General features: G+C 36.3%; 2 protein-coding genes across 2 annotated transcripts in view; one reads left to right on the forward strand and one right to left on the reverse strand.

The window, feature by feature from the left end:
- Positions 1 to 4,774, forward strand: part of LOC136803139 (translation initiation factor eIF2B subunit gamma-like) — a gene marked incomplete in the record, with an annotated part of 19,824 nt that extends 15,050 nt beyond the window's left edge. The window contains 4 exon segments of the mRNA XM_067059888.1: positions 950 to 1,033; positions 1,548 to 1,696; positions 3,130 to 3,233; positions 4,530 to 4,774. Coding sequence (XP_066915989.1) covers positions 950 to 1,033; positions 1,548 to 1,696; positions 3,130 to 3,233; positions 4,530 to 4,612 — 420 coding nt within the window.
- On the reverse strand, positions 4,635 to 21,841 carry LOC136803138 (uncharacterized). Its single transcript, XM_067059887.1, has 10 exons — positions 21,540 to 21,841; positions 18,862 to 18,964; positions 16,117 to 16,286; positions 14,884 to 15,048; positions 13,845 to 14,222; positions 11,821 to 12,030; positions 10,155 to 10,271; positions 9,416 to 9,592; positions 7,102 to 7,247; positions 4,635 to 6,308 (listed from the first exon to the last, which is right to left on the reverse strand). The coding sequence occupies exons 1-10, from the start codon at positions 21,838 to 21,840 to the stop codon at positions 6,135 to 6,137; spliced, it is 1,941 nt and encodes a 646-aa protein (XP_066915988.1). The 5' UTR covers position 21,841; the 3' UTR covers positions 4,635 to 6,134.
- Positions 21,842 to 23,768: the final 1,927 nt, after the last annotated feature.

Raw genomic sequence — 23,768 nt, forward strand, 5'->3', positions numbered from 1 at the left:
TCGATTTTTTTATGTCACTTAAAAAACTTTCGAAGCTCCTGCAGTAGCAAAAAATCGAATTTGCGCCAATGGGCTTTTCCAGAAAAGGAATTTACCCCCACTGTCGAGGATATTGATTTTTCGAAGTATCGAACTACTTTATTAGTAAAGACCCCCTGGATATCCACTCTTAAAAATATGCTCAACTCCCTGGATATTCTCTCTTATAAAGATGCTTACCCTTGGACATCGTATTTTTTACTTGAAAAGACACTTAACTCCCTGGATATCCGCTCCTTTGTAGATATTTTACCCCCTGGATATCCACTTTTGAACAAAATCGTTAACCCCCTGGATATCCGATATCCTCAACAGGGGGGGCACTGACTATTTATGGAAAAGCCCAATACACTTTTTCAAGTCAAGGCTTCTTTTTTTCGAGAAACGGATTTGAAAAATCCTGGTTTTTGGTGATGTACTCGTTAGTATCTTAATACTGAAAAACAAATTTAACTGCGTTAAAGGTAAAAAGGTTTTTCATGTTTTGTTAAATTGCATAACTACTGCCAAATGTTCAAATCTGTGCGATCTGAGCCCGGGGGAGGGTTGTGAGCTAACGGGGGGTGCCGCCCGACTTTCGACCTTTGGACCCTTACCGGGACTAAAAAGAAGAAAATGAACGAAAATTCTGGGAATTTTACGACCCTTAGCCGGACAAATTTGACCAATTTTGACCAAATTTCGATCTTTCCGGGGGTAAAAAGTTGAAAATTTCCTATTTTTCCGACCCTTAGTGGGACTGAAATTTAATTTTCTGATTTTTCCGACCCTTAGCAGGACTTTGGAAATCCAAAAAGTACCATATTAATGACGGAAGTTACGTAACTTAATAAAACATGAAAAGCCCCTATAGTCATCACAATTCATCATATCAATGTTCTAATCGAACTTTATTTTGATTATCATCCAGATCGTTAAAATGAAAGACACACTAGCACCCAACACCTCATATATCCGCCTACCGCCCTCCGTTGTCCAGGGCGGTAAAACACAGGTACTTTTTTTTCCAAAAATTGATTTTCATTCATTTTTATTGAACCGCTGATTGGTTAAGAAAAAAAGTTTGGGTATCAAGGACTTGACTTTTCATCCAAATTCAGAATATTGACATTTTGCTTCGAAACTCTTAACATCAATAATACATTTTTTATATATACACCCCTGTCTCAGTGCCCCAGTAGGACTTTTTCCCTCAGTGGGGATGAAAATTTCTATCAAAATGCCAATGGGGATAGAAACTCTATTGTTTTCAGCTCGAAAATTCCAGTGGGGATGGTTTTGGAGTGCAATTTTTTACATTCAGTTTTCAATGGGGATAAAATCATAGAGTAATTTCGCAGTGGGGTTAAAATTGTAGAACATTACCACCGGGGACGATTTTTTGGCCTATTTTTCCAGCGGGGTGGGGGGTCCACCGGGTCTGTGAAACAGGGGTGTATATACGGACCAGGTTGCTAAGGCCCGAGGGCTCAAATTAGCCGATTTTTTTTCACTTTCTGGTTTTTTAGATTGGGAATGATTGTATCATCGGTGACTCGGCATCATTCGGTACAAACGTCACTATCAAGAAATCGATGGTCGGCAAATCGTGCATCATCGGGTCCAATGTCCGAATCACAAATTCTATTATTATGAATCATGTGACTATAGCCGACGGGTGAGTGCGCGACGTCAATTTCATCACGTGATCTTTCGCTCCCGAAACTTCCACATTTTTCTCAATAGTAAAGATTTCAAATGGGTTTTAAAAATTACGGGGAGATCTTAACTCTAGTTTAGACGGCCCACTTTTCGCCCTGCCTATTCTAATTGTGAATTAAGGTGAGCATAAAGTAGGCTGTCTAAAGTCAATGCATTGCCCTCTTTTGACGTCAATGCAATGTCTTGTTTCAACCTTTTTGAAGTAAAGAATTTAACTGCCCACTTTGCGCCCGCTTTGTGCCTACTCTTACAATTAGAATAGGCAGGGCGAAAGGTGAGCCGTCTAAACTAGAGCTTAGTCCTTCGTTGCCCTTGAGTGAATCACTAAATCCCTTATCATAGATCAAGTGACAGAAGCTTGGGTTAGGTAGGCAGCCTGTCAGTATCTCTCTGATTTGTTATGGTTTAAGAGATGCGAGTATTGGCAGTAGGTCGGTGTTTGATGTCATTTTGATCATGTAATATTTTTGCGCCCGGAATTTCCATATGCTAAAAAATAAATTTAAATAATTAGTGCAGCATGAATTTAATATAGAGTTCTCTCTATATTAAATTCATGAGTGCAGGTTTTAGAAATTAAAGAACAGCTTTTAGACACATCTTATAACTATAGGGTCGATATGAACTTTCAAACTACGAATGAAAAATTCGCAAAATGTTTACTTGGACCTTGGAGGCGAAAATAGAAATACAATGTGTTTTTAACGTAACTTTTGATTGACTGGACAGTTTTATACGCCTAGATTTAAAGCTTTTGTTTTTAAATAAGAGTGATATCGTTTGCTTACTCGTCAATTTTAATTTACAAGCATTTTAACATTGGATTGACACGCATGTGGAGCAAGATTGGTCAGAAAGAAGAAAAGAAAAACAATTTTTTTGTTTATATCAGCATAATATAACAAGAGGCAAACACTGCCCTGATATGAAATATGTGTCTGATATGAAACGGGAACACTTATGTAAAGATAAACCCTTTAAGTTAGGCTTTCCTCTATGCAATAAAATTTTTATCCGTAAACACACAATATCTTAACAAATCTTTTTCTATTTTTTTGGCGTACCCAGTATGTTCTTATCGTTATAAAAATTGACCAATCAAAACGAAGTGTAAAAAAGAAAACTATTTCCTTCGGAGAGGACATATTTGATTATAGATCTTATCGGAGTTTTTGATTTTTCTAAAAAAAGTGATGCATTGTGGGATTGTTTTGAGTGTATTACAATAGAAATCTCTTAGGAATTCATCGAGGGAATTCTATTGTAATACACTCGAAACAATCCCATAATGCATCGCTTTTTTAGAAAAATCAAAAACTCCGATAAGGTCTATTGCTACATACACTTTCATTTTTCAATATTTGAATATTTTCTTTTTACTTTTCAAAGGTCGACCATTCAAGGCTGTGTGATATGCAACCATTGTCAAATCGGTGATAATTGTTCATTGACTAATTGCCAAGTCAGTGGTGACCAAAAGGTTCAAGAAAATTGTAAGTGCGATTTTTCTTTACGTTCACTAGTAATTGGGCTTTTCCAGAAATAGTCCGTACCCCCCTGTTGAGGATATCGGATATCCAGGGGGGTTAATTATTTGTTCAAAAGTAAATATCCAGGGGGTTAAATATCTACAAGGGAGTGAATATCCAGGGGGTAAAGTGTATTTTCAAGTAAAAAATACGATATCCAGTAAGAAAGGATATCCCCGTGGTTGAGTATATTTTTAAGAGTAGGATATCCAGGGGGCTCAATACTTCGAAAAATCAATATCCTCAACAGTGGGGGTTTTTCAGCTTGTTTTTCTCCAGGTTGTTAAAAAGGAATACAACGGCTGAATCAGATCTTCAGCCGTTAATTTAGGCTTTCGGTTGTTCATTCAGGTCTGCGTCCGCTGACGAAAAAAGATCTGCGGGGGAGGGGGGCGGAAGGGGTGGGGGTTGCAAGATGATACGACCTCAATAACAACGGTTTTTTTTTACAAATGTGATGTATTTTAAGGGCCGTTACCCTCTTTGGAGACTTTTCTTCCTGATTTACACCTTTTTTTATAAGCAACCACAATTTTCGGTTCATGGATTGAGTTGCTAAGGATTTTCCGGATTTCAGCCAAAAAAAGTTGCTTACGGATTTTTAGATAAAAATGCTTTAGCAACTTAAAACATTTTGGCTTTTTTTAGCTCATTTTATGTCCCAAATACCTCAAATTTGGTATTCGAATACAACTGGTACATATTTTGATACCAAATGATACCAAAAATGCCTCTTCTTTAGATACTCTTGGTTACTTTACCGGTTCAGTTTCAGGCCAAGCTGCTTAATCTTTTTGGCCATTTCCAAGGCTGGACACTAACTAGTAGTAGTAGTAGTAGCTAACTTGGTTGCTTGAAAATTCAAAAAAAAATTGCGTGGATACGTGAATTGGAAAGCTTTGCGTGAACAAAAATTGCGTGAATTGCGAAAAAAATTGCGTGAATGCGTGAGTTTGGGAAAAAGATTTGCGTGATTGCAGGAATTGAAGGTCCGCTGAGGGGCCCCTTATAGAAAAAACTGAGTACTCGATCTCAAAATACACATACCTTATCGGCCCTTTTTACGCCGGCCCCTTTTACGCCGGCCCTTATTACGCCAAAGCTCAGTGTTTTTCATTTTTAGCCCGGCCGTAATTTAATTCAGACCCTTTACGCCGGCCCTTATTACGCCAGAGACGGTAAAATAACGCCAATAAGGACCGGCGTAGAAAGGGCCGATAAGGTACCCCCTTGATTTCTCTTCTTCTTCTTTTCGTTTAGCCGAACTAAAAGGACAAACTATAACAGCCCAGGAGATGGAATTTGATGACTCAGATGACGACCAACTAGATATGATGAGTTGAAGGATCAGGTTTATTTCATCACTAAAAATCAATATGGTTAATTTCTTAATAAATTGTCACTACTTTTATATATAAGTTATTAAAAGTGTATGTGGAAACAAAAAAGCAAATTATTGTTCAAAAAAATTAATGAAAATATATATATACATAAAATTAAATCAAGATTATCGAATCGGTCAAAGTTTTGTTATACCACGAAAATGTCGAATTTAAATCAATCTTTTAATGGCTCACAATACTAGAAGATTTTAGAATTTTTTTTTTCAGTCAAAATGTTTTTCCAATGTACATTTTTGGAAAAATCAACGAAAGTTAAATCGGTTATGAATATATCTTTTGTAAGGCGAAGCCAATTAAATTTGTACCCAAAAAAGAGGGCCGGCCGGCCGGCCGGCCGGCGAAAAAATAAAAAACAAAAGTAGAATTCCAGCTATAAAATCTCCTAAAAAGGCAGCAAAAACTACTACATCTTGACAAAAATGAGAAATAGAAAATGAAAAGACACAAAAAGGTCAAATTCATAGATAAATTAAAAAATTGAACAAAATTTCTCAAAGTCTTGGAAAAACAAACAAAATTTTGAAAAGTTGACAGTCTGTAGAGCAATGAAAATAGACACATACTACCAAAATCAATTTCATTTTTATTTCAATTTTTAGAATTTCAGGGTCGGTTGGGCCCGTAAAACAACTGATCAAGTTGATCTCGCCTAAACTAGAAAAAAAATGTCCGAAAATCACCATTGCCAATACTAAATGTAGCTTTTACTAGTACTAGTCACTAAGAAATAAAATCTCATTAAAATTAAAAAAACTATAACATAAAGAGTAAATTGAAATGTTATACGGAAAAAGATATTTTAGAAACAGAGATTCAGTTCTCCTTTCCCTATATGCTTCCCACAGATAGCTTATATTAAAACTAAATAGAGCTAGTTTATATTTTTTAAATCTAGGGAGTTCCTAGCGGATTTTATTAAAACTAGCTTCCTATTCATAAAAAAATCATTTGATATCTCAAGATATTACCACCCTTACGTAGACGTATTTTTTTATAAGAATAGTTTACTTTGGATAAGGGTCAAGTATTCTTAAGAAAGTGCCAAGATTGAGGGTGAAATATTCTTAACGTATTCTTACTTTTTTGACTTGACTTATTTTACAAACATGAGAAATGATTAATTTGAGAGTTTTGGACTTTGAGTGAAAATTTGTGTTAAAATTACATTTCTTCCTCGAAGCTTCAATTTATCTCTAAAAAAAGAAAGCATACTCAAATACAGAATGACTGTATTCTTATCAAATTCTGTGAAATTCACCCCCGAGGGTATTCTTAGGGTATTCTTACGGTTTGGCCAATTTTCACCCTAATATTCTTATAAAAGGTATTCTTATAAAAAAAGCGTGTATTCATTCCTCTTTGTGTATTGGGTATAATAACGACTAACAATTTATAAATACGCATGCGTTTTAACTTTGTTTTGAAAATGAAACAATACATGCGAAGTAGACATGTGATTGTTCTACGGGTTGAACACCAAAACATAAGATTCATATTTCCCTTGAGCTGTTTCCAATATTTCACAATCTCTCCATTTCACACTTGAATGACATTTCAAACGATCCGTAGTGAACAGATTGCAATTGTTTTCATAAGCATCATTTGTTTGTTTATTGTAATTAACCACGTGACACACCTTAAGAAAAATTGTAAAGAAGTATAAGTACACCTTTTCCGCCAATTGCCGCGCGGGTAATTTTTTGTCCGCTTTATCCCACTAAAACCGTACCGTCCTTTTTTCGCACCTATAGACAATAGAAAAATGTGTCAAAAAAGGATTGGATTGAGTTTAGGGGGATCCATTGTTTGTGTGTTGTTTGTGTTTACCTTTATAAAAAAATCCATGATATTCATGACGTAATATTTTCTACGGAAAAAAACCCGATTTTAGCCAGTAGTGGCAAATTTAAACTTGACAAAAGTCATATAAAATTTGCCACTACTGGCAAAAACCGGGGTCTTTCCGTAGAAGACATTACGTCATGAATATCATGAATTGTGAAGAAGTATTGTAAATCGAATGTCTTATTAATTTGAACATATCTCCGGGTCCCTTCAGGCAACAAAGCCTTATAAACACGCCTCTTTAATTCGAATTTCTTAGTCTACACAATAGACAGCTCCAGGCTTTTAGGCCTTTTATTCTTGTTCTATAGGCACTGCTATAGGCGGCCACTAGTAGCTCCCGCCGGGAATTGCTTATTAATAGATTTAAACGTAATAGACAACTTTCACAAAAGATGTTGAACTTTGAGTAATCAGAAAAGCTCTTTTTCCATCTCTTTACATTCCTCTGTCTCCACCAAGAAGAATCGGTATATTGGTATAAACTATTAGTATATGTACCGATACAGGTATATGCCGTCCAGTTGCGTGGTGGGTCGTCTAAAATTCGGGCAAACTGGGGAGACAATTTGAAAATGTCTTACTTTGTCGTCACGGCAACGTTGTTCACATTCCCTTTGGTTCCGCACACGAATGCTCTCCCTGGCCCGAATACCGGGTTTCACACGAGTCTCTTTTATCTCGAATGTGTACTTATATTGTGATAAAGCGTCAAAGAAAATGACAACACCTATAATGATAAAAAAAGCTGCTTAAAGGAAGAAATCTTAGCGGGAATTTAATTTGGTGTATGACGGAAAAAAATAAGTTTGGCGGGAACTTAATTTGGGGGATTTTGACCAAATCCGACAAATTTTCTACCCGCCAAAATTTCTTCCTTTTTAAGGTACAATTTACCATAAGATAGACAGAGGTTATTATAAAAAGATTTCCAAATTCTAATTGATGGGGAGACTTAATTACCGTGGTTTTGGAAAATTCAGCGCAAAAGATACTTTCTTTTGATATCTAAAGGTATCTTTATCGATGTAGGGTACGGTATGTGCCGCCCTTAATGGTACCTTTTTTGGATTTCCAAAGTCCCGCTAAGGGTCGGAAAAATCAGAAAATCTAATTTTAGTCCCACTAAGGGTCGGAAAAATAGGAAAATTTCAACTTTTTACTCCTGGAAAGGTCGAAATTTGGTCAAATTAGTCCCAATAAGGGTCGTAAAATTCACAAAATTTGCCTTTCTTTTCTCCTTTTTACTCCCGGTAAGGGTCCAAGGGTCGAAAGTTGGGCGGCCCCCCCCCCCCCGTCAGCTCGCAAACCTAGTACCCCCCCCCCCCGGGTTTTGCGCTTTTGGAGACCATGTTCAGAAGTTACGGTTTCGTATCGCTCTGGTGTGGTATTTGTTACGGATAGGAAGTGTTCCTATTCATTTTCAGACGTTTCGGAGCAAGAAAACAGAGCAGTTCCGTTCCGATGAAAATAGTGGAGCGAAACCGTTTCGATCTTCTTTTGTGACGTTTCAAACTTTGACATTCACACAGTAGTTCGAAAACGTTTCGTTTCGGAGCGAAACGGAACGTAGCGTGTGAACGTGGTCTGATTGTTGAACAAACTTTTGGATTGGTAACCGTTAGAACGATAATTTCTGTATTACTGCACGGCACGCTATGTATATGCTAATATACCTCTTCATAAATAACGTCACGAACATCACTTGCCTCGTATCCAAATAATTACCATGGTGATTGTGCCCCTTGAGACATTAAATGATTTATTTAAAAATCCGCTGTGAGTTAATCACCATGGCAATAATTTCAAAACGAAGTGATGTTCGTGACGTAATTCGTTGAAAAGGTCTATTGGAGCCATCATGGATTTATTATAGAGACTCTGGATAAACATCGAATAAAACGGTGGAGAGCGGAGTATTGTCTTTCTATTGTTTCAGAAAACAATCGATGTACAGGCTTTGTCCGCAAAGGACAACTGTCATGGCGGCTCGAAGGACTTTGATTTTGAAAATTAATTAATACTCTTATTTCTAAAAAGTTCTCTAACTTTTTCTGATCGTACTTTTGCTGGCTAAAAGTTTGAAAATAAATGCTAGAATACCAAGCGAATACATTTATGAAATCTGGTGCGAGAAAAACATCATCAGACGAGTAAAATTAAACAAAATGCTTATAATGACACGAAAATTTGAATTGGGAATATCTTTCCAATATATCTCCGAGAAGAGCTGAGATTGATATATATTAGACGTGAGTCTCATAGCTCCACTGTGGTATGAAAATCTTTTTGGTGGCACGTGGTGGCACGGTGGCTTTCTTGAGGTTGAAGTTTAAAAATATCTGGTGTCAATATTCAATTTCTTATACATAGCATGTTTTTGCATCTTTCTCGAAATTTAAAACGTCATAACGAGGTATAATTAGTAATTAACTAGATGAGTTTGAATCTCGGAGGAGAACTTAAAGTCTCAATTGGGAATTGGATAAGTGTATTTTGATGAGGAATGCAATTAAAATGCTACGAAAGATTATTTACTAGTGGAAGGAGGGTGAACAATAATCAATGTCATTACTGCGGACAAGGCTTGCACATGAGAAATTGGCAAAATTCAGCTCATTGTTTTTCCAGTGTCTATAATAATTCCATGGAGCCACTGACCTTTATATACCCTGGACCAAGCTATATCCGCCATCTTTGATCGAAGTTTTTTATTTAAACCCGTAAAGAAGCTATTGCAGTGTTAAAGATTAAGTAGCTATTAAATAGTGCCGCCATTAGGGTATCACTTTTCAAAAAACTCCGATCAAAGATTTTGCTTGGCCGGGATTGAGAAGCTTGGTCCAGGGTATATAAAGGTCATTGTTGGAGCGCATCTGAGTAATTTTGTGTACGTACCAACTTCCTGCTTATGAAAATGATTATGATAATTATTCAACCCGTTCATTGTTTCTATGGTTCGGTTTGATATTATTCTTCTTAGCCGTGAGGTTTCTGGCGTTCTGTACAACCAGCATTGATGGTCAAATGTCCCCTTTGCTCCACGGTATTCGTAAGCGAAACACCTGTCTTCACCTAGAGTAAATTAATAAACTATTATTTATCTTCATCGAAGATAAAAAAAGTGAATTTTTGATCCAGATATTTTTTGGAAAATATTTTCGGTACCTTACCAACCCTGATAAATGAAAAATTTATTCTTAGTTTACCGACCGACCGACCGACCCATATTTTTCTAACGATCTGCCCTTAGAACAACAAATTAAATTGGTCTCGCCAACAGGAATATGGACAAAAAGAACTTTCTCCGTCATTCTTCATTTTGAGAACGTTGTTTGCATTTGGAAATTAAACTTAAAGGTTTTATTTTTACATAAGAGTTCCCGTTTCATATCAGACACATATTTCATATCAGGACAGTGTTTGCCTACTGTTATATCATGATAACCTGATAACAGATGCTCATAATTTTCTTATACGCGCACGATAAACCTCTAAAGGCGCTTGAAAATTGTTTGTTTGTTTTCACATATCCCTTTAGAGCTTCAGCGTGGTGTGCAGAAAACATTCACAATCTGATCTCAGGTTAACGTTATATGGATGTTGTGAACGTTAGATAAACGTTGAAACAATCCACCTGTACACTGCGTATCACATTCTTTCTTTGTGTAATTATAATCTTTCCCTCCACCAGTTATTTTGATCTCACTAAAGAAAACCATATCCATACCAAGCTTGCAACTGTCAATGTTTCCTGGAAAATGGAAAAAGTTAAAACAAATGATGTATTTACTTCAATTCCGGCGGGGGGGGGGCTACTCAAGGTAAACAAACTACCGTATGTGCGGCGCTTAACCCTACCTACTGAGAGCTATTTGGGTCCCTTAGAACTGAAAGGGGGGCACATAGTGCCCCCCCCCCCCCCCCGTTGATAACTTAGGATAGGAACATTATTTGGTCATGAAATTTGGTACAGCAATGCTTAAATCTATAACAAACAAATTTATCCAAATTTTTTTTTGAAAATTGAATGCAATTTTTGATGACGTCATCAATTGTATCAACAATTGGCAAAAATCACCCAAAAAACTAAAAAAAAATGATGTTTCTTAAAATTGCTATTGAAACAGATGTAGAAACACATTCTCCTTCATTTTGCTTTTATTTGAAAGCTTTTACAATTTACTAAATGGAAATTGAAATCTAATTCAACAATTTTGTCGTGACGTTCTACTATAGCGCGCCAAAACCGAAGAAAATTTTTTAAACTTTCAAAACCGCGTAAAATCAGAACATTTCAACTTTTTCAAGTCGGTGATACTTTTTTTTGTCATATTTATATTTATTTTTTGCTGCTAATTCTACTTTAAGATGTAATAGAAGCAGTACAAATGAAGTGGACCATTAAAGTATACCTGGTAACATGTTATAGTATCTTGGAGTAAGCACATAAAAAAGAGCAAAATAGCCTGCGCTGCAGTTGTGGGATGGTAGTGGTCAGCGACAAACCTGTCATTGGGACTAAAATAATTGACCATTGAAAAAAAATTTTTATTCAAAACATTCCCCATAAAATTTGATGAAAAGTCAGCTTCATAGCCTCATTAGTTAAAAAATGCCAGCCAATTTTCTAACAGGGAGGGCACTTTGTGCCCCCCCCCCTCTCAGTAGGTAGGGTTAAGGGTCCTTTTCGCAAGCTTTCCAAAGTGCACTGTTGTAAGGCCTTACAGTCGAAATGAGCAAAGATGAGAAGAATGCACAGTAAGGGTGTAAATTTTGAAAGAGTCGATTTTTCGCCCAAATTTAATTAAACTTGGCTAAACTTTCTCTGCACTGTAAGGGTCCAAATGGTTGTTTTTGAGTCGAATGCCCCCCCCCCACCGGAATTCAATTATTGGAGAGCAGAAAGGAACACGGTAAGCTCTAGAAAGATACCAGTATTTTGCAATGATAATTTGCTACATATCAATCTTCTTTCAGTGTTACTTTTTCTAACACATCGATAAAAACTTACTCTTACTTAAAGTCAATTTATCGAACCCCAATACAACGCATAACCCCCCTCAGGAAAGGGTCGTTTTCCTCGGGAATACTTTAGAGGTACAACTACAAACTTTCGCGATTTTCGTAAATTTTATAGCCCTATTCGCGGGAGTAAATGTCTTGAAAGGGCTATTCGCGAAAGCTTATGTCCGCAAAAAATTATTGAAAAAATTAAAAATCTGTAAAACTTTAACTTAAAATATGTAAGATTCATTTAGCACTCTTTGCAAAAGTTTGTACGCTTAAAATATAACACTCGCCTAAGGCTGTAAGATATCTGCAATACAAAGGTTTGCTTTTCTTGATCAGTTTCCTGACACGTTCGTAATCTCTGAAATCACTAACATCTTTCATGAAAGCCGGTGTAAACAACTCGTCAATCTCTCGTAACTTGTATTTAACAGGAACGGGCGTGTCCTTAACGGTAGACGCCCAAGTCATCGTGTTACCATCTGCGGGTGGGGGTGCACCTAGTTTGGTAACAGAGAATATCGTATTAGGTAACATATTAAACCACTCTAATTAAAACTAGCGGCAAATCATTTTTTCAAAATCGAATGTCAATGATCAATTTCAGCTGATGTTATTAGAAAAATTTAAAAATTTTTCTTTCAAAAGTTGGAGATGCCAATACCTGTCACTAGGTTGTCTGTACACATACCCAGTATCACAGCTAATTTAAAAAATCATTGCCGTAGAGGGTCTGTTGTCATTGTCTTTTCTCATTTGAGATTTTTCAAACCAACTGCTGCGATGGAGTGTTGGCGAGAGAGGGGAGACAATAAGAGTTGTGTTGCTATTTGTAAACATACTTTATCGCAGAGGTCTCTGTACGGGAATTTTTTTATCAAACAGACAATGCGCACAGAGTGTACTACGATAAACGTGAGAGTACAAAGTACAGAGTAGTCATTGGGCAAAATTTCATAATCTTTTGATTAGTACTTTTTGAGATATTCAAATTTTAAGTTTTATGACGTCGTCAATTATAACGTCATAACATTATAATAACTAATTTCTCAGAAAAGACAAAAAGTTAATTTTAATAAAAATCTACACCATAATACGCTTCTTTTGGTGTATAAATGACCATGCCTAAGGCCTCCAGTCTTTATTGCGAAAAATTTATGTCCTTTTTGGAAATGTCATAAGTTAAAGCATAGTCCGTATAAAAAAACCCCGGTCTGGAGGTCTTTTGTTTCTTTCCATTGTTTCTTACTTGAACTTGCGTTTGAGAAATTAGTTTGTTTTGCTCGCTTTTCGATCATGTGATTAAATCTTCAACCAATCCCAAGAGGAATACTTGGTAACGTGATCAAAAACTGAAAAAATTGACCGATGCAACGGTTTTTATTTTTGCCACCGCAGGAAGGCTAAAGCTTCCGAGGATGGCATTCATAGCTTCACGCATAAGGAAGTTGGGCAAACATCTCATAATTTTGCGTCTGCGTTTGCGCGCGTTTTTCAGTATTTTAGTTCCGGCTAAATGGTGTACCGGTAACATTCTTAGCTTGACTGTATTTCTATTGTTTTATCATCATTGAAAACACTTTTCCGGATTTGTTTTGATCTGATTGCCCATTTTCAAAGCTCTATATGTCTTTTTCTATTACCTCAGGGAGTGGAATTAAGGGAAATTCCTTTTTTGTTGGGAAATTCCCTTTAAACCACAAGTAGTTATTATTAACCACTCTGAGCAACGCAAATTAGAAATTTCTATCCTTCAAAAACTCGTCGTTTGTCTATTACAGTAAAATGGCAGTTTAGTACAGTAGCGTTTAGTATGATATAAACAAACCATTATATACCATTATTTTGGTAATAATAGAGATGACAAAAAAACAGATAAATAATTTATTTTATCTCTATAAGAAGATATCTATGAGATGGACACAAATTGCTAATGTTTGTAGACTAAATTTTGCTTCAGATGAGATTCTAACAGAAGTAACGGCTATCAGTAACATTTCTTTCCAAATTCAAAAACTTATTTGATCGTTCTTCTGCGGTGGCACTTTAATGAAAATTATGGCTAGTTTAATATTAACAAAGGAAAACGTTAAAACAATAAGCTTCCAGACCAGAGTTTTTTATGGGCATGGTTTAAGAACTAGTTTAAATTAAGTTCATATTATTAGCTAGTCTGATTCGCAGACCTATACTTCCTATAGGTCTGCTTAATAGTGTATGGATTGGTTAAGAAACTTTTTTCGCTAGAGGATGAGCAGAAGCCTAATTATTAGCGAGAGTCAACTATAGTTCTACGTTTTGAACAAAATTATACCTATTGAGACGGTTGTTGTTTCGACTTTCGATTGAAAGTCTTCTGCAGCTTTTCGTTGAGAACTTGACATACTAAAACCTCCACTCAAGCTGAAAGCACCGGAGTAGCTTGCTTGTGCTGAAAGACTATATCCTGTTTCACTTTCAGTTTTGGTTGATTCTTGTTTCATTTTATTCTCGTATACAAATCGGGCGCCAAATAAAGTATACGTCATAAAATGTGTGCCATAATATTTGAAGAATTTAAAAACATCGTCTGTGTTTTTCAACTTCTTTGTGTATTCTATGAAATCTTTTGTTAAAGATGGCGGATTCTCTTCCTTCATTTGCGAGAAATAGTAATTGCAGGATGCAGTTGATATAATATATATTGATTTCCCTGTGAACATAATAATAGTATATAATATAGAATACTTTATCGGGGAAAAAAATGTCGGGGGAAAGTGACGAAAATTTTGAGGGGATGACGAAATTTTTCTCCGACAAAATATTTCCGACATTTTATCACCCGACCAAAACGATTTTTTCATCACCGACCGAAACATTTACCCGAAATTTTATACCTCAACCAAAATTCAAATCTAATTTTTCTACACCTTCATTTACTGAAATTAGTGCTTTAAACGTCGAATTACAAGATCCATTTTCGAGCTAGTGAAGGAAACCATTTCCTTTCGACAATTTAGTCGGGTGAAAGTGACGAATTAGAAATTTTGGTCGTGGGAAAAGTGACGAAAATGCCTCTAGGTGACGAAATTTTTACCTCGACTAATTAAAACCCCGACATTTTTTTCCCCGATAAGGTATAGATTTTCCATAAAACAAACCTTTTTATATCGGTTGGTTCTTGGAGAAATAATTCTTGAATTTTTTGTTTGGTATTAAAGTCATCCTTGCTACTACTGTAACTTTTCGATAGCATATTTTCCTGTTCCATTTTTGATCCTCATTTTCAAAATGAGAAATTATTTTTCTCCAAAATTAAAGTAATCTGAATTATCTTTTCATTGAAGAACGAAGATTTCCTTATTTTCAATTACCTGTCGACATGAATGATTCTTTTTCTTTGTAGCTCGCACTGGCGGAAAATGAAACACCCCATCCTCCGCCCCCTATATTGGCGGAAGTTGAAAGTTCGCGCGTAAATTGTCGTGAGTTACTGATTTCTTCACTCGAGAATGACGTCACACACGATACATCTGGAGCTAAAAGAAAATTCAAATTAACCGTCATATTTCTACGAAGCCTAGACAATTCTATGCCTAGACTGGCACGTTAGTCGGGCTGGAACGGTATCACGCGAGAAAAGTGAGCGTAGGAATTTATTTATTCGAATTTATTCGTATTTATTTATTCAAATTTATTGGCGAGACCAATTTGATTAGTTATTGTTTTACGGGCCCGACCGACTCTGAAATTCCGAAAATCGAAATGAAAATAAAATTGATTTTATGGTTTCATTCTATTCGTGAATTCGAGCTCTTTGTGTCGTTTTACTTTCTATATCTTTTTAATTTTCTATTTTTGCGTCAAGATGTAGTTATTTTTGCTTAGGAGATTCTAAAGGATGAAATTTTACTTTTATTCTTATTTTTTCGCCGACCGACCGACCCTCTTTTTTGGGTAGCTTGTCCCGTAAAACAAAAAAATAAATTAGTCTCGCATAAGCTATGCGCAAAATAATCCCTACCTATTTCTATAAAGTTATCATTTAAGCTATTACGGAGCCAGTATTCTTTAATTTCTCATACATAGGTAAACAAATTCTTAACAGTTACTTCTTCTTAATTCTAAATCTAAATTCCCTTATTTTGGTAAATGAATGATTCTGCCAAAAAACCCAAATTTTTCGTTCCAAACATAATGATATTCTGGCATAATGACATGTAATAAATATCGCACGAGTTACAATCAAAGTCATAATATTTGAGAAAAAAGGGAAATTCCCAGGAAATCTTACAACCACAAACGATTTGGGATTCTTAATTAGGTTGGGCGGGTAGAGTTTTAACTCTGAGTTTTAACGCTAGACTTAAGACCTGCGAGCCTAGGATCTGAGGAACTAAAAGTCCAAGAATGGTCCAATAGGGCTCAGAATATAGCCTGGAAGTCTATGAACCCCTCACGAACTAAAATATTCGACTAAATTTATCAATTTGCCCAAAAGCGACTTTTTCGCCCGAACTTTAAATTGCTGAAAACGAGGAATTAACCAAAAATTCCCAATATATTTTGACGGAGATTGTAGATTAAAGTTACAGAAAAATTCTTACCAAGGTTATATCCCTTTGGAATTTGATATCTACAATCAGCCGTTCGTTTCGAGTTCGAATAATCAGCCACAAAGATAGGCCGAGTTAATCCGGGGTCATGACCGACAGCTAGCGGATATCCAAAGACGATGTTGTATCCATATAACGCATAATCAAAATCGGGAAACGATCTGAGTGGATTGAAGAAAGAAAGAAAAATCGATTATCAAGATTTCAGTTTTTTTTTTTTAAAACATCCAAAATTTTCTTAATTTCACCATTTTGTGAGTGTTTTTGCCAATTTTCCCAAGAAATTGTGTTTTAGAGTCCACAAAACCTTAAAATGTTCTAAGCTTGTTCCTAACATTTTAGCCACCGAAGCTTTATGTTCCTATATAGTTTTTTCTTATAAAAAAAGGTGTATTTGATAACTTTATTAAAAGTACATTATTTTTTTATTCCAATTTAAGTTTCTTTTAAATAATGTTTCTTTTAATAAAGCGATGCATTGTGGGATTGTTTCGAGAGTATTACAATAGAAATCACTTAGGAATTCCTCGAGGGAATTCTATTCTAATACTCCCTCACAATAGATCTTATCGGAGCGGTTCACAGCTCAAAATTTGGAAGTTTCTCAGAATTTAATTTCGTGGTTAAGAGAATTTTTTGTTTACATTTTGGCCAATTTTTCCTTAAAAAGATCAATTTTAGAGATGGTTTTTCAAATCCTGAGAAAATTCGTGCTTCGCGGAATTTAATTTGTCAAAAAAACCGTGAAATTAAATTCGGCGAAGATTTCTTCCCTTAAGAGTCCCGAGTCTGCTAAATGACGCGCCTTACGCGCCCACGCGCACTCATATTTTTAACGCGCCTTCGCGCCTTACGCGCCTTACGCGCCCACGCGCCCACGCGCCCTAAAATGTTACGCGCCCACGCGCCTACGCGCCTTGGTAATTTGACGCGCTCTAAAAATTTGACGCGCCCTAAAAATTTGACGCGCCCTGATAATTTGACGCGCCCTAAAAATTTGACGCGCCTTAAAATATCGACGCGCCCTGATAATTTAACGCGCCCTAAAAATTTGACGCGCCCAGATAATTTGACGCGCCCTAAAAATTTGACGCGCCCTAAAATATCGATGCGTCCTAAAAAATCGACGCGCCCTGATAATTAGACGCGCCCAGATAATTTGACACTACCTTAGTAGTGAAATGAAACACTTTTCTTTTGATACTTTTTTAATGAGCCTAAAAATGTTTAGTTTTAGCTAACCATGCCTGTTTTGTGAAAAATTTATTTGGTGTAAAAAGCTTCTTACCTATATGCAAGTAGAAGTATTTTGCAGTGTTTTTTGTTGTATCGTTTTTTTTCTAGAAGTTTTTATTGTTTTAAAGTTTTTAAAAAAGTTTTTACTGTATTTTTAATACTTCACTTTTGCCTTATGGTGAAAAATCTTTTGATTGATTTGAAAATCAGTGTTTTCTCTATGTCTCATAAAGAATGTTGTTCTAATCCCAGTGTCGTTCTATGAGCGATTGAGGATACAAACCTTTTTCCCGAGTATTTTATTACCAAGCCATAATTCGTGTTTTCAGTACATGATTTTTTTCTACGTCACTGCAGTAATCAAATTATTATTTTAAATCACTTTTCCAAATTGAGATGTACATTTAACAAAGACAGCGACAATGAAAACGTTTCAAAAATTCCCAAGTCAAAGATGATTACAAAAAGTTGGGTTTTCTGTGAAGGGACAAATTTGTGCATTTCCCCCTGTAAATTGAATAGAAATAACGTGTAGCATGCACAAATTCTATGAAATAGACTAATAAAGCGTACATAAATAAAGTGTACAGCCGATAAATGGAACGGGTCGACTTTAGGCTAATCTCTTAAGAAATGATCATTTTGCTAACGCCGACATTCTTTTATATACCAACCATGTATGATTAGACCGGTCCCATTATTCCGTCCGTCAAAATCGTCGAAAACTTAAGGCACATCAATACCCTAGGGCGTGTCGAAATCTTAGGGCGCGTCAAATTTTCAAGGCGCGTCGAAATTCTAGGGCGCGTCGAAATCATAGGGCGCGTCAAATTTTGAAGGCGCGTCGAAATCATAGGGCGCGTCAAATTTTAAAGGCGCGTCGAAATCATAGGGCGCGTCAAATTTTCAAGGCGCGTCGAAATCATAGGGCGCGTCAAATTTTCAAGGCGCGTCAGGCGCGTTAGGCGCGTGGGCGCGAAGGCGCGTAGGGCGCGTAAGGCGCGAAGGCGCGTCAAAAATATGAGGGCGCGTGGGCGCGTAAGGCGCGTCATTTAGCAGACTCTAAGAGTCCCCCGCTAATCAATTTTTTGAAGATTTTCCAACCAGGACATTCTTATTCCAACACCCCCCCTGCTTACAAATTTTTGGGAAAATGTTTTTGAAAGCTCCCTCTTTTGTCATAATTCTGCTGCATTAGCCGCCTTTTCAAAAAAATTCAACCCAGGACATTTTCATTCCAAGGTTACCAGCCTGGGTGCAAAATTCCTCTCGAGTACCTAATAGCCGGCCGGGTTGGAATAAAAATGTTCGGGGTGGAAAACTTTCGAAAAGAAGGCTAATACAGCAGAATTAGGGCAAAAGGGAACTTTCAAAAAGATTTTCCCAAAAATCAATAAGCGGGGGAGGGGAGTTGGAATAAGAATGTCCTGGGTGGTCGAAAAATTAATTACCCCCCCCCCCCTCCGGCTAGTAAGTACCCAAGACTAATTAATATAATACCTTTTCATTTCATTACTGCCACAAAATTCAATTTCACGCCCATTGATATTACCAATCGTTAACGGGTCTGCCTTTAGTTTCAATGTTCCACCACTACTTTTTACTAATAATGGGATAAAAAAGAGATTTTTAATGCTTTATATGTTTAACACCCGTCAAAATTTTTGTCAATTTGCACTCATTTTGGTCTAAATTTCTGAGAATCGCAACCCTTTGAGAGGGAGAACTTTCGATGAGCGTGACATTTGGACTCTTTCAGAGAATGAATTGTTCTTCAACCATTGGAGGGACATTCGAGGGTTGTTACTCCCACTAATCTTTATATACCATGGACCAAGCTATATCCGCCATCTTTGAGTGCGATTTAAAAAAAAGTGGTACCATACACTTTTAAACTTTCAAATTCCAGGGTTGAAAATTGACCACTTTCCCACCTGGAAAATCGCTAAATCCTTGTCCAGCCCTGGAGTGCGATGCGCCCCTTCCAGCCTTTGAAAAATGACTTTTTCCAGGGTAAGAAAAGTGCTTTATTCACACCAGAGAAAATAATTTTCCACACTCGATATAATTCATGAAACAGTATTTCCAGGTTCGAAAAGGGATTATTTCCAGGGTGGAAAGCATTTTTCCAGGTTGGAAATTTACTTATTCGGGGGCGAAAATGACGTAATTCCAGGTTGGATTGGATATTTATATATTCGAGGGCGAAAATGACGAAAACGAATTACGTTTTAATTAATTGTTAAATGTATTCGATCATTTTGTGAGCATTCGTTCTGTCATGTACTTGCACTACTTTGAGAATACCGGCACTTTTGTCACACAAGTGGAGCTGCACCTGAGAGCCAACTTAATGACCTCAAACTCGTCTCACCGATCCACTGAGTCCATGCGACGTAAATCCATTGTGAACGAATGAGGCCGCCCTAATGAGGCCGCCCTTGCGGGACGCCTTACCAGCTTTGTGTTACACACTAACCGAATACAACCATAGAATGCTTTGGTTTAGATACAAGCTAAACACTTTTAACTAAATAACCACTTGTGGCTTGTGGGTTTGAACAGATCCTCCTTTTGAAAATTCTTGCGCATGCGTACATTTTACATCCCAAGAAATTCCAGGCATTTTCGGGGTTTTCAAATCTTTGATTTTTTGCAAAATAAATCCCACCCCGGAAAATTACCATTTTACACCCCGAGAAATCCCAGGTCTGGATAATGGCCATTTTTGGGGTGGGAAAGTTTTGCATAAAAATTTTCCAAGGGTTGTAAAATGGCCAAATTCACCCCCGAAATTTAATCGAAATATGTAATCGGTAAAAAATCTCATGGTTAAAAAATGGCCGCATTTCCCAGGCCTGGAATTTTAAGATTTTTTCCTGTGATAATTATAGCACTACTCGATGTGAGTCAATTTGCAATTCAATGAAATCTTTCGTTAAAAAAATATTTTCACTAACATCGATGAGTAGTGCTACAATAAGGGTACTACTTTCAAAAAATTCCAATCAGAGATTAGACTTTGGCTGGTTTGAAAATTGTGTTCACCCAGGGTATATAAAGGTCAGTGGTCACCACCCCCTTCACCACCCGCTTCACAAGCAGTTAGAGCTCCAGACCCTGCAGAACCTCGTGCAGAACAACCGGAAAAGTGGAGGGGCTAAAGACTCAAAATGATATAAAATTTGCCAGGAATTGGAGAAAAAAGTCTATTTTGCTCAAAAGTAGGGAGGCTTCAGCCCACCCGCTTCCGCCGGGCCTGAGTTTTATTACCGAGTTTATGTATGTGTGTTTTTCAGCGACGGAGACGGTAAGGTTCTTATTTGGCTGGATCATGACCAACTGAGGACGACGGTAAATCAGCACTTTTACCGTCCTCGATTTTGCGGGGCAGAACTGCGGGTTATTCCAAATCGCTTCAGTCACTTTACCGTCCTCAAAAGTGCAAATACATAAACTCGCTAATGTCGAACCTCAGCGGCTAGCCAAAAGGATGAGGTTTCTAATGTAATGTCTTATTTAAGATGAAATACAAACCTGCTCCAGGGGATTAAGGCGGGGTCAAAATGCTTGCAACGTTACAAATCATTGGCTCAAACGAAGCGTATAACTAAGAAGAAAAAGAATTAGTCTAGGCAGATGTTTTTTTATTTAGAAATTTTGCGTAATTCGCAAAAATCCTCAATTTTGCGCTATTTTGATGACGTCATAAAAATTGAAATTCCAATAACTTTTGATAGAATCATCAAAATAATTTCAAATTTTGACCAAAGATGCATTTTATTAATTTAATGTTTTCAGAATTAAAAAAAAAATTATTGAAACTTGATGACGTCATCACTTTTCGGCTAAAAAAGTGAAATCCTTAAAAAATGCTGACGTCATTAAAATTTTAAAAACATTTTGAAATATTTTGAAAATTTGCATTGAAATGCATCTATGGTGAAAATTTGAAATTATTTTGACAATTCAATAAAAAGTTATTGCAATATCAATTTTTATGACGTCATCAAAATAGCGCAAAATTGAGGATTTTTGCGAATTACGCAAAACTTCTAAATAAAAAAACATCTGCCTAAACTGAATCTTATTCTACTTAGTTATACGCTTCGTTTGAGCCCAAAATGAGCTTATGAAAATGATTTGTAACGTTGCAAGAATTTTTGACCTCCACGAACCCGCCTTATTCCCCTGGAGTGCTCCTATTTGTGTGGCAAGATTTCCTTCCATTGTTTGCATCTTGCGGTCGCGATACAAACTCAAACTCAAACTTATGGTAGCAATCAATAAAACAATTACAACCAACCATAAAATATTCTTCAATTTACAATACCATGGTTTTTTATTGTTCGGGTAATGATCCGTCACTTGATTCGTGTTTCTTAGAAGGGGTTCTCTCTGGTATTCTCCCCTTTTGCTTTGTCCTGTACCAGAAATTAAATCCATTTCTGAAGAATTGAAACCGCTATTCAACGCCATAATTTTTCTTCTAGCTATGGACGATCAAAATGATAATACTTGATAAAAAAGGAGAATTCTTTGAAAAATTTCAAAACCACGAATTACTTTTAAGTGATCTAATTTACTTTTTGGAATGTACAATTTTAACATTAGACACTTAGGACCTTGGGATCTCAGAATCCTCAAAAAGGCTGTTATTTTTAGGCTTCACCTTTTGTTGAGTAGGATGAAGGTATTCATGTGAAAGTTTTTTTATAAAAACAAACTTTATAAGAACAAAAAGACTTTGATTGTCAAAATGTTAAGAACAACTTAAGAACATTGTGGACTCTAAAACATCCGATTTCTTAGGAAAATGGGCAAAATATAAAAACAACCTCCAATTAACGGACACTTTACCCTGAGTATCAGAGGTTGAGAATATTTCAACCACATGAGTATGACATTTCAAATTATAACAAGGAAATGGATATCAAGTTATCATTACCACCACCTTCGTATAAATAAAAGTCAGAAAAGTTCTTTAACTCAAAGATTCCGGGCGTTACTTCCAACCAGTCACTGCTCTTACAGTTTAACATTTTCACTTAATGATGGAGGGCGCAAATAAGGACAAAAATACAAGGGGCGCCAATTTCATAGTTTGCACCACCAAGAAAATTAAGCCAGGTCACTACTGCAGCCCGTACTGCAGACACTGCCCCGATATGAAATATGTGTCTGATATGAAACGCGAACACAATTATGTAAAGACAAAACCTTTAAAACCAGTTGCATTTACTCCAGAAAATAAATTCTTGTGATATAACCATCTGTAAAGAAATGTTTTTCACGTAAATTTGTAAGGGTAGCAAATGAAATGAACGTAAATCACGAGAAAAAAAAAACAACTTATATACACATATACGAAATGGATATCTTAATCTTGATTGGTTTAAAACAGAATCAAAAGATTTTGATTGGTCCCTTAATTTGGACTTTCCCTTTTTTTCCCAAGACTTGTATAGTTTTGCTTTCACCAGTTTGTGTTCTCAGTTTACTCATGTGAGTTTTTTTTTGTTCTGAGTACTCTTCATGGAAAGAAAGAATAATGCAAATACATGTTTTTTTTATAAGAAAAGTCTTTTTTGGCTGACGATGAGCATTATTCTTATTTTTCTATTGTTCTAAACAATAAGCCTATTGTTCGAGCTCCAGCCCTGATATTCTTATAAAAGTTATTATTGTAAAACTGCACGTATTTTCTTGTTGATACATTAATTTACAAACACGAAGGCATATACTAAAAGACGGATCAACGGATCGACGGATCAACGGATCGACGGATTACTAAAACACGGATCGTCGTATTTTAAATTACTAAAACACGGATCGTCGTATTTCGGATTACTAAAAGACGGATCGCCGTATTTCGGATTACTAAAAGACGGATCGTCGTATTTCGGATTACTAAAACACGGATCGTCCTCGTGTGAAGAAATTCCTCGTGTGCTAGCTTCCTCCTTCTTCTTCTTAAAATTCTTGAAAATAGTTGCAGTGACCAGGTGGTGTGAAATTGTCGATTGTTGAAGAAAATATGTAAGGCATACACTAACTATTTTCATCGTTTGCTACGTTTGCTGAATTTTTAATCTAATGTAGCAAGAATGGGCTCTTGGGTCAATGTTAGTTAAATATATAGAAATCTTGTCATTGCTGTTGTTTTTCCCGATTTTGGACTTTGGACTTTGACGATGATTATATAACTTTCACGTTTTAAGCACGTTTACACACATCTCTTTTCTTGTTATCTTTTTATTCTTTGACATAATGCAATAAAGTCCAATAAAAAAAGAAGATTTTTTTAATCACATGGTAATTACAGCTTTAATTACATTCGATAATTTGGGAGTTGAATTATATCCATAATGCACAAATTTGACATTCTCAAAGGTAAAAAGAGTATA

This window comes from Clytia hemisphaerica, unplaced genomic scaffold (genome assembly GCF_902728285.1).
Source record: "Clytia hemisphaerica strain Z4C2 unplaced genomic scaffold, Clytia hemisphaerica genome assembly, whole genome shotgun sequence".
Taxonomy (NCBI): Eukaryota; Metazoa; Cnidaria; class Hydrozoa; order Leptothecata; family Clytiidae; genus Clytia; species Clytia hemisphaerica.